General features: G+C 39.7%; 1 protein-coding gene across 5 annotated transcripts in view; it reads left to right on the top strand.

Moving 5' to 3' along the window:
* Positions 1-12,093, top strand: part of hspa12a (heat shock protein 12A) — a 60,668-nt gene that overhangs the window by 37,923 nt on the left and 10,652 nt on the right. For 2 of the 5 annotated variants that reach the window (XM_074645629.1, XM_074645630.1), the window contains exons 7-11: positions 2,034-2,205; positions 2,386-2,400; positions 8,782-8,868; positions 11,431-11,535; positions 11,630-11,888. In XM_074645629.1, the coding sequence (XP_074501730.1) occupies positions 2,034-2,205; positions 2,386-2,400; positions 8,782-8,868; positions 11,431-11,535; positions 11,630-11,888 (638 nt within the window). The remainder of the gene's footprint in view (positions 1-2,033; positions 2,206-2,385; positions 2,401-8,781; positions 8,869-11,430; positions 11,536-11,629; positions 11,889-12,093) is intronic. The other 3 variants (XM_074645632.1, XM_074645633.1, XM_074645634.1) reach the window with 2 other exon arrangements.

Below are 12,093 nucleotides of genomic sequence, written 5' to 3'. Positions count from 1 at the left end.
GTGACATGCTGATCCAACAACAAGTGGAACATCACATACGTTTTGACGTATTGTGGTCGTATTGTGGCCTTTTTTTTTTATTGTGGAGCTACCTTGTTAGCAAGCAATGACCTATTTCTACATCCAGTAGACTCAAAGCAACAGTAGCATTCATTAGGAATAGTGTTTTTGAAATGTTTTGGCAAATTGATATTGATCCTCTAATCTCTTGGAAAAATGAAAATAAGTACTTAAATTATTTTAAAGTACCATCAAAAATCTTACTTTAAGACATTTTGTTTTAAAATCTGAAACCACACCGACATATTCCGATTTTTGAGCACTGGTTTTGGACTTAATCAGATTCCTGTTTCCCTGCTGTCCTCCCCAATGACATCATCCTTTTGTCCTGATCACATCCCTGGTGTGCGAGCTAAAAGAGAAGGAATAGAGGAGGAATAGAGGAGGGGTCGGGGGGGGGGGTGGGGGGGGGGGACTGTAGACGAGGGCAGAAACAGAGAAAAGGAGGAGAGCTTTTAGGCGTTCTGCAGTGGGGCTGGAGGCAGGGATGGAGGGATGAGTCGACAGGAGGGAGGATGTGTGTAAAACACAGCGCTAGAGAGAAAGTGAGCAGAGTGAAAGCTGGGCGTCTGCAGTGACTCAGCATCAGGCAGTGCGGATCGTTTGATTGGCTGCTCACGGAGGACAGAGGGAGGGAGAAAGAGAGTGAACGGCAGCCCACTGTAACCGCTCCTCCTCCTCCTCCTCCTCCTCCTCCTCCTCCTCCTCCTCCTCTGATCACATCATCCGTTAGTTCTCCTGGGGCCTTGACACAACCCACAGCCCTTTTCTCTGGCACTTTATTCAGCCCTTTTTTCTCTTTTGAGCCACCCCTAACAACCAGCACCATTTCTTTTCTGCCTCCTGTCTCTTTCTTAATCAGTAAAAGCAGTGCAGCTTCATTGGACTTTTAAAGGAGCCTACCAATAAACTAAGAAAGAAAGAAGAAACTGAAAAAAACATGAGTCTGTGGTTCTGAAACGAGCCTCACTCCTCACTAGCAGCTGTTAATCACAACACTGAATATCACAGCTAATGATTTGTATTCGTCTGTGACCTTTATGACACATTCTTGGCTCTTGATTGCATGGTTGTGTCAAATATTTTAAACTATACAACCAGGGTCTGAAATTAACTTTCTTCACTTCCTGCCACTGTGGCGGGCAAGTATTTTTTATTTTGTCTGCCACTGAGAAATTGTATCTGCCCCTTTTTAAATCTCTGTGCTAAATGAAGGAATAACATTTTAGATCTGATGTCATTCAATGTTCGATATATTTTACACAAAAAATATTATATACACAGTAAATTACAGTGTTCGAATTGAACTGTGGAGGGAGGCTAGTGTACACAGTACAGTACTTTGTTATTGTCATCTATAGTGGTTGTTTGCATAAAAACACACAATTTAAATGATTATGAATATTTAAATATTTGCTTTGATTAATGAAAATCTTGGTAAGTTTTTAGGAAGTTAAACAAGTCATAATTCCCTCTCTAATATTTATTTTATATTGATGTGAAAACATCTCCTTCAAACAACTGGATTTATTCAAGTTTCTCACCAAAAACTTAATTTTACGAGATTACATCATTTTAACGTCGTAATTCACCTTCAACCAATAGTAATTTTTCCTAAGCCGAGTTTGAACGTCTCATAATAATAACTCGATGGCACCTCCGTTAACATTAGTAGCTCCATTATTTAACCAAGCAGGACTGTGCTGCCCACCGGCTGCTAACAGCTAACGTTTGTAACTCTCATCCTGTTGATATCGACACAGATTTGTTGTTCACAGTGTTGCATTATCAGGGAAATAAAGGGTGCATTCCCTCAGGTTTAGCAGTAGTAGCACCATGCTGTTGAGTATTTTTGAGTATTGAGTATTCTAGTCAGTATATTGGGCATTTTGAACACATGACCGTTATGAATAATACTTGAGAAAGAAGTTAAATGTGTTTTTTATCCTTGTCTGTGTTCTGCCCTGGTGTAGTCTGGTCTGGTGTCCCGTGAAAACCCAGAGCAGCTGATCATCGCCTTAGAACCCGAGGCAGCATCGATCTATTGCCGCAAGCTCCGCCTCCACCAGATGGTGGACCTGGGCACCCACACCACCCAGAATGGCTGCAGCCCCACCGAAAACGTGGGGAGCGGAATGACCCAAGGTACGTTCATCAACGCTGACATCAAGTGGTGCTGAATGTTGCTTTCATACAGTATTCATCACTTGTGACTCTGCACGCTTCATTCATCATTAATCTGAGAACATGTTTCTGAATGTGTGTGTGTGTGTGTGTGTGTGTGTGTGTGTATTTACAGTAACATACCCTTTTTTTCTTCCATAGTTTCTCCAGGTCATGGTAAACATGCTTTCTTTTTTTAAATTCAGACAGGAAATGCATGACTTTTTTTTAATTTCTTTCCAACCATCACATTTCAACTTGCTTTTGCTTCTTTTCCAAGATTCCCATCCTGTACAAAAAGTACTTCTCTTAATGAATTATTCACATCTCTGGCTTTATTAAAAGGCCAAATGTCTTCCCAGCTCACTTTTGATGTTCTGAACTGTGTTGAGTTTCAAGTCATCACTAGTAAGCTGGGAGGAGGTCAGAGTGTGTCAGCTATCACACCTTACCAATGCAGCATCTACCAAATAACCTACAAAACATGACCATTAGAGTAGCGTGCACACATTGTATTAGTGTAATAACTAGGGCTGGGATGATTCACCTATCTCCTGATTCAATACTATCACGATACTTGGGTGCCGATTCGATATGTGTAGCGATTTTTAAGTATTGCGATTCAATATTGCGATTTATTGCGATTTCTGTTAACTTTTTTAACAATAGACTATGGGAAAAAGTTGAATCATACACTTCTAGGGACTTTTACTTTGGAAAATAGCTAAATTAATACGGTAAAAATGTTTGATTTTCAGTATGTATATGTACTGTAGTCAGAGATGTCCTGAAGTCAAATATATCAGTCATGGTCAGGCATTATTTATTAAATTTATTTTATAAGAATAAAGACACTTCCCTCACAAATTAGTGGTATTTTCTTTTTAAATCATAAGGGACATGTAATGTTTTATACTTCTGGTGAATATAATCCAATCAATCTTATTTCCATATATGTATTTTGTATATACAGTTCCCTTTCTTAACACCTTGAAAACCAGACGTAGTCCCACGTATATACTTCCTCTAACTTCTCCAAGTGCGTCTCTAGCTCTCCCTTCAGCTCCGTTCTCTTTATACATCCATGTTCAGCTCCATCGGGGCTGTTTGAATGCATTTAACATAAATGTCAGTATATGGGTGCTCTACAGTTGTAGCGTCGGCCCATTTGACCACGGAGATGAGAGCGACGGCCGGCTCGACCGCCTCGTTACCGCGATACGATAACGTTTCCTGCCCGTGACAGAGTTAGCATGCAGCTTTAGACGTGATGTCTAGCTCTGCTTTTCTTGACAATGTGTGAAACTCAAAGTGTTTCCATCCTTTACTGGATGTGTAGTGTTTACCACGCTGGATTTAACATGTGAGGGTGCAGGTCGTATCCAAGGGGACCCTCCGCCGTTTTTCTGCTTTTTCGTTTTGGCTCGCTGCGGTTTGGTTTGGTTTTAACGGATATGACGTCACGTTACTCAGACTACAACAATAAAAGTGGTAACTTCCTTTTACCTCCGCATAGACTCAAATGAAGCAAATATATTGGTTCTGGCATTTTTTATTTCAAAATTGTAAAAAAAAAAAAAAAATCGATACATAGGTGAATCGATTTTTTCCGTATTTTTCATTATTGTACAGTTTGTATTTGTTTGATAAACATTGAGTGGTTACAGTCAAAATGAACTTTGTTTGCAAATTTAAAAAACGGACATTGAAACCTAATAATGCAATAATAATAATAATAATAACAGTATAATTTACTTGGAAATGTATTACATTAACATGTTCCAGCTTATTACCTGGTTATTCATAAACCCTATTACATTAAGGGAATCCATTACATTGCTAGTCGTAACATCATTGCCATTTGGTCATTATTCTGGCACTACATTAAATATCACACAGTTTGGGCAACATGAAGCAGCAACAGCAAATACCCACCTCTCCTTCCCCTTTTTAAAATAATACAAATATTCACTTTTATTTAATTTTTTATTCATCACCACCATCAAAAATGGGGATTCACAAAATGTTTTTTAGTCAACCGCTTATCTTCTCTGTAAAGACAATCACATTACACCATTGACATGCATGCAAACAAGAAAAATATTGCTTAATGTTTCCATTTGTCGATGCTTTCTTTTGTATTCCATCAGATATGAATGTGTTTCCTTCTATGTGAATCTTATGGACATGTTTGAACTCACAGACTAGACGGGTGTATTAAGATGTTCATATCTAATCATTTAATAATGACACCTGAGTTTAGTAAGATGCATTCATCTTGTGTTGAGAAACAGGTTCAGAATCCTTTTTAACTCATTCAATATTAGATTTTTTAAGTGATCTGGTCCTTCTTCTGATAAATAAAGACTTCAGATTGCAGATCAGGAAAAGAAGAAGAAACACAAGACCAAGTTAAATTTAGCCAGCGACCACATGTCATGATGCAGAGGAGGTTGATTCTTGATCAAGTGAAGATACTCTGAGGCTGGAATAAAACTGGATTGTTCTTATTCCAAGTTCACAGGACTTGTGGTTTTACAGATAAATGCATCAAATATTCATAGATCAAAACATCCAGTGTCAGACTCTTCCTCCTCTCCAGTGGCCCTCATGTCCCTTTGCATTGGAAACAACATGGAAATAGTGCTGGTTTATAGTTTAAACCAACCCAGTGGCTGTTACATTTCTTGAGGACAGCTGTATTTTCTTTCTAATGCACGAAGGTAGGCGGGGTCGGAGAAAATAGATAACTAATCGTCGGTCCTGTTTTTTATTTCGATGGGCGAGATCGGAAGCCAATTTCGATCGATTTTCCGATTCAGAATCAAAATCGTGACACCCTTAGTTGACACTAATGGTCATTTAAACTCACCGTGGAGATGGTTCCACTTGTGTGTTGCAAGCCTAAATGTCGTTACACACCGGGGGAAGTTTTTTTTCGTGCACGTCAATATATTTTTTTGAACAGTTTGATTGTGTCACGAGTAGTTTCACACAGAACATGAATATCACACGGTGAATAAAGTGACATCATTTTTTTTTTCCCGGAATGAGAATAAAGGCATCGACCAATCACGTTGAGCTGAACGGGTTGAGTTGTGTCTATATTTCTGAATATACAACAACAACACGGAGGCTCCGTAGTCCGAACCAAGACGGCAAACTTTATTACTCCTTTCAACCTTGACAAAAGCAGCACAGACCAGATCCACTCCTTCCGTTTTTACTTCACAGTAAAAGCCCTGCAAATACAATATGGCAGGCGAATATTTCGCAATTTTTGTGGCGTTTATTCATCAAGGTACTGGTACTTTGATGCAAATGAGAGCACTGAGACTAGTTTTAAAGTGTGTGCAGTGTTAACCTTTGGGTAACCCAATCTTAGTCCAATCCAAAACTCCTTATCATGTTTGATTGCATGGCACCTCAAGACGGTCCATGGAGACGGCATCACAGTGGAATGGGTCACCCAGTCAAACTTTTGGATGAGAGGTTAATTTACTGAGCATCGTAGGAAGACAGAACATACAACTGGGCTGAACACCAGGTTTCGTCATCATGCAGTCTCTTGAAGGTCAAGGTTCATGAAGTTCTGGGGTCCTACAACATCATTCATTCATTTTTAACCCAATTTTATATTTTCTCATTTCAATGAAACTTGTGGACCTGATCTAAATCTGACCCCAAGGTTGGGAGAGACCGCTAGTACATTGTTTGGGTCCAAACAATATACAAAACAAAGAAAAATATCTATAATATACACAATAAACCCATTAGTAGAAATAAAGAAATATTAAAAAGGTAATTCGATCAACACCACAAAACCCCAGCAGTCAGTCTAAAGACACTTGCTGGTGCTCCAATAACGCAAGGCAAGCATGTAACATAACTTCAGCGTCCACAAACAGTGAGCTCAATTCATTGGATTCATATTTTACATGGATATCCTGTGTGCTACGTGTTCGAGCTGTCTGAGCTTAGTCCATAGTTAATAATGTATCAGGATATGATGAGAGTGTTTTCAGCTGTTGTTGGGAAAACAATTGGAACGGTCAACTTTCAACCTACTGCTGCACTTTCCTTTTGACTTTCCCATGATGGACATTCCCACTGAAACCATCCTCTAGCTGACATGTTTCACTGCAAAGGTTCCATCTTCCATCGTCATTTAATGTCTCCTATTGCTTTGTACTGTATATATAAATAGTTATAGATTTGCAGTGACACACATTATTATTAGAATATTACAAAATTCAGATTCAACGGAACTTTTAGTAATAATGGCTCAGCCTTCGGGAGCAATTTTAGGGTTAAGTGTCTTGCTCAAGGACACTTCGACATGTGGACGGAGGAGCCGGGGATCGAAACCGCCGACCTTCCGATTGGTGAACGACCTGCTCTACCCTCTGAGTCACAGCGGCAATGTTAACTCTCCACCTCTCTCATGCCCTCTGCAAAGCTAATGACAGTTGCACAGTTGTCCTTTCTATCTCGCTATTGTTTCCTCTGTGTAGGAGGAAATGTCCCTCTGACATTTTCTTCTGTCAGGTCTTCCTGCTACTCCCACTCAAACCTCAGGTCACATGGCTTGACTGCTACAGGTTGAGCAGCCTCTAGTAGACCGCTGTGGTTGTTAGATATGTAAAGACATGACGGGATGTATTTTTGTAGAAATGTTAAGGTCTTTTTTAGAAAATGTCCTGTTAATCAAAACCAGAGCATGAATGTAGAATTGGTTGATGTTGGATCAGTTGAAGTGGATCACCTATAGAGAAGATAGGTTTAGTTTTATTCAACTTTTATTTCATGTTTTTCTGTGTGGGGGGGGGGGGGGGTTTGATGGAGTCACATGTCACTTTCACTGCATGTTTACACTGTGAGCAACATGATTGGTTTGACAGTCCATCTCTTTACTGGTACTGTATATACTCACCCAATTTGACTGTTGTCAGTCCATTAAATAGGTGTTATCAGTCGCTATAAGCAACATATAATTGGGTCAATAGGGACCTACTACAGCTACTATGTTGTGAAAGTGAAACTTAAAAGCAACACGTTCTAACATGTTAAACTGAATGAAACGTTACGTCTTGAACAGAGACGCTTCTTTAGATTTAGGCAACAAAAATAGTTAGGTTTAGCCAATAAAACTACAACTTATTTAGGTTTAGGCAACAGAACTACAAATTCTATAGGTCTAGGCTACAAAAATACAACATTTTTAGGTTTAGGCAACAAAAATACAACTTCTTTAAGTTTAAGCAACAAAACTACAACTTATTTAGGTTTAGACAATAAAACTACAACTTATTTAGATTTAGGCAACAAAGGTACACCTTCTTAAGGTTTAGGCAACAAAACTACAACTTCTTTAGGTTTAGGCAATAAAAATACAACTTCTTTAAGTTTAAGCAACAAAACTACAACTTCTTTAAGTTTAAGCAACAAAACTACAACTTCTTTAGGTTTAGGCAATACAACTACAACTTCTTTAGGTTTAGACAACAGAACTACAACTTCTATAGGTTTAGGCAACAAAACTACAACTTCTTTAGGTTTAGGCTACAAAAATACAACTTCTTTAGGTTTAGGCAACAAAACTACATCATTTTTAGGTTTAGGCAACAAAAATACAACTTCTTTAAGTTTAAGCAATAAACACTACAACTTCTTTAGGTTTATACAATAAAACTACAACTTATTTAGGTTTAGGCAACAGAACTACAACTTCTATAGGTTTAGGCAACAAAACTACAACTTCTTTAGGTTTAGGCTACAAAAATACAACTTCTTTAGGTTTAGGCAACAAAACTACAACATTTTTAGGTTTAGGCAACAAAAATACAACTTCTTTAAGTTTAAGCAACAAAACTACAACTTATTTAGGTTTAGACAATAAAACTACAACTTATTTAGATTTAGGCAACAAAGGTACACCTTCTTAAGGTTTAGGCAACAAAACTACAACTTGTCTAGGTTTAGGCAATAAAAATACAACTTCTTTAAGTTTAAGCAACAAAACTACAACTTCTTTAGGTTTAGGCAATACAACTACAACTTTAGGTTAAGACAATAAAACTACAACTTATGTAGGTTTAGGCAATAAAACTACAACTTATTTAGGTTTAGGCAGCAAAACAATAACTTCTTTAGGTTTAGGCAACAAAAGGGTTAGGGTTATGCGAATAGATGATTAAAAACCTACTAGTGGGTGTAGTAGGCCCCTATTGACCCACATCTATGGGGCTTATAGCAACTGATAAGGCCTATTTAATAGCCTGACAACAGTCTAATCAGCTGATACAATCCACACAGGCAAATGATCTATTTCCCATGTAAATTCAGCTGTACTTGAAAATACACATCATAGATTGAATAAGTTATTATTATAAGTATAAAGTATAACACTCTATATAAGTCTTGCTCATAGTGTGGATACATAGTGTGCATCTCTGCTTGCTGCTTGCCTCACTCACACACCACTGTATATGAGCCACACAGCAGAGCTTCACGGCTTCACCACACTCACCACAACATTCTCTCTCTGTTAACAACCAGCCAAGGAGAATGTCCGGCGCAACCGGCAGAGCCGCACCTTTTTGGTGGAAAATGTCATAGGGGAGCTTTGGTCGGAGCTGGAAGAAGGTAGAGTCTTTCTCTTCTTTTTACTCATCTCATATGATTTCCCTTCCCTCTTCCTCTAGGGGGGAATGCTGTTGCTGTTTCCTTCTGCTGCAAATCTGTCATATCAGCTACTAGCTTTAGATGCTAGACTTTTGGAGAAATGTTGTTTTTTAATTTTTTTAATCCTATTTTTCTTGTTTTATTTCATTGTATGATAATTATTTTGATTGTACCAAAAGTAGTTCCGCTTAGCTCAAATTCAATGTACAGAGGCCGTGTATGTATTCTTCAGTTTAGTTCTAAAGTCCTGGAAGGAATACGACGGTTTATTACAGATTCACTGTCATAGTGCTTGCCATTGGTTCTGTCACTTATGAAAACATTGTACTCACCCAAGTAATTGCTGAGATGTGGCAACACAGCAATGTTGCTAAAAATAGGTCATACAGGTCAAGATACACCGACAGGCAGATGATCAGACAGGTTGGAAACAATCTCCCAGGTTAGTCGAACATATTTGGAAGAGAAAACGAAGATGAATATTAGATTATTATGCAAACTGCTTGAAAACATCCATCACAGTTTACAGACTTACCGTAGTTGCGCACACAAGTTTTCCTGTGCAATGGAGGATTATAAGCAACATTTCATGTCGTACATAATCTGGATAAACTGTTGGATTATTTACAGCCTGTCTGATCGTCTGACTGCTTGTTCATTGTCCTGTGGGACTTCACTGTGGTGATCAACGTACAGTGTTATCATAACTGATAGAACTGACGGCCAGAGGCCTGTACTGCGAAGCGAGTTCAACATACCCAGGGTATCTTCTCCTTATCTGGCTTCACTAACTCTAACAAACATGATCCCGCTAAGCGGTCCTACGACGCTGGTTATCAACTCGGTAAATCAACCCAGGGTTTCTCCATCTGGCTATGAGCATGATGATCACATGAAAGGGCCGGCGTTTGCAGCATCTGACCAATCACAAACATGGACAAGTCTACTGTCAGCAGAGCGGCAGATTTTACAAACCGAGAGCAAACTATAATATTAGGCAAATATGAAGAAGTTAAACATATAATCCAGACTAATAATAACACGGTTGAAGCTGCCAAATGCAGGTAGAACAGCTGGCAAAAGAAAAAATTGACGATGTGTGAATGCGTAAATTAGCAGACTTATCAATTTAACACAATACTCAAAAGTCAGATATAGTCGTCTAGATGGGGCAGTGATGTATAAAATGCTTACAGAATATAATAAATGAAAAGATTATACAACTTTATGCTCTTAAGTATTGTTATGCTGTGTCGGACTATTTCAGCCTTCTTTCAGCTGCGTCCCCCTCAGGCGGTGTGAAACTGACTTGGGAGCAAGTACAAAAAATAAATATAAAAACATAATTCAAAGCGGTTAACACTCAGAGCATACAGCCAGCTGTCCTTCCTGCATTTATCAGTTTAAACTGTTGTTTTTAGCCTGGATTATGAGTTAAACTTCTTTGTATTTGTGTAATATTATCATACGACCTGCGCACTGAGCTCTGATTGGTCAGTGGGCGGTACTTTTATACGAGTTGATCTCTTGTCTGGAACCTCCAGAGCAGGTTAGCTGTTCAGCATAAGTTACCATGGTAACGATCTACCCCGGTAAGAAGTGATCCACCGTCGTAGGACTGAAAACCCTGAAGGGTTAACCCTGAAGTTACCTCGCTAACCCCAAATCCTGCTTCGTAGTACAGACCTCTGACTCAAAGTTGCAACAAACCGAAGTTAGCCTTTAAGTCTGTATGCACCTTGAAGGAATACTTCAACCTCCAAAATGACCGTATTTATATCAATGACTCACCGTGTGTTATCTTGAATCTTGAAGAAAACGTTGTTTTTCTCTCATGCCTCCATGATGAACGGGGAATCAGAAAAACGGAGTAAATCCTTATGATGAATTGAAGCGTTGAACAACAGCAAAAACTATATGAAAACATCCGTTTACAAACTCTCACACAGCACATGCAGTATAATCCAAGTCTCATTTATCCAGTCGGACGCTCATTACTCCCCAAACACACGCATCTTCACTAAAACCTTACTACCTTACCATACCTAACCCATTAAGTCCACTTTTCAGTTGTATTTCAAGAGAGATATTATTGGAGTAAAATACGTAATTAGCCACCTTCAGCTGCACACCCACGTTAATTTCTGTGACATGTAGTTCTAAAGAAATGCACTGTGCGGATCATCTGATGTCCAAACTGTCAGCTGCTGTCCACCATCTTGTCTTTGTCAAAGCCGACCCTGAGTCCCAGTCTTTCCCCTCATCCAGTTTCTCTTCTTCCATCATCACTTTCTGACTCTGCAGACACAGAGGTGTGGGTCAGCAGTCCTCTCTGTGGTCTGGTTCGAGTAGCTGAAGTGTCACAAAGAGTCACGTCTCGCCTCCCATGAGAATGTGTCTGAAAACAGAGTAGTGGTAGATACGAGGCAGCGGCTGCATGTCAGGAAGGATGCTGTTAGATAACAAGCATTGCACCGGAGCTCACTGCACACCGTGTTCCAGCTCTGTGTATTCTCTGTGCAGGTGACCGTTATGTGGTGGTGGACTGTGGCGGAGGGACAGTGGACCTGACCGTCCATCAGATCCGTCTTCCAGAGGGACATCTAAAGGAGCTGTACAAGGCCTCAGGTAAAAAAGGGCACGGCTTTATGCAGCTGAGGTTTCATCTTGTTTTTATTTGACTGACAATCCCAATAACCCCCTTCCCCTCTTCTTTTCCCAGGCGGTCCCTACGGCTCTATCGGGATCGACTATGAATTTGAGAAGCTGCTGTGTAGGATCTTTGGCCAGGATTTCATCGACCAGTTTAAGATCAAGAGGCCGGCCGCCTGGGTGGACCTGATGATTGCGTTTGAGTCTCGGAAGAGGGCTGCAGCCCCCGACAGAACCAACCCCCTCAATATTAACCTGCCCTTCTCCTTCATTGACTACTACAAGAAGTTCAGGGGCCACAGCGTGGAGCACGCCCTGCGCAAAAGCAAGTGAGTACATACAGAAAACCAGGGAACAGTGTGTCTGTACACCAGAGTGTCTGTATCACCGTGAACAGGAATACAGGTCTAATGCCCGGTTAGACCAACCCAGTGTTAGACAGAGAAGATATAAAGTGTGATATAACTTTTCACTTCCTGCCATTAGAGTACCATAACGACTGACGTCAGGGACCACCATGGAGTCTAGATTTTA

The sequence above is a fragment of the Sebastes fasciatus genome, chromosome 9 (assembly GCF_043250625.1).
Source record: "Sebastes fasciatus isolate fSebFas1 chromosome 9, fSebFas1.pri, whole genome shotgun sequence".
Classification (NCBI taxonomy): domain Eukaryota; kingdom Metazoa; phylum Chordata; class Actinopteri; order Perciformes; family Sebastidae; genus Sebastes; species Sebastes fasciatus.
Note: the sequence above shows the minus strand (reverse complement) of the source record. Positions and strands in the feature narration are given on the sequence as shown.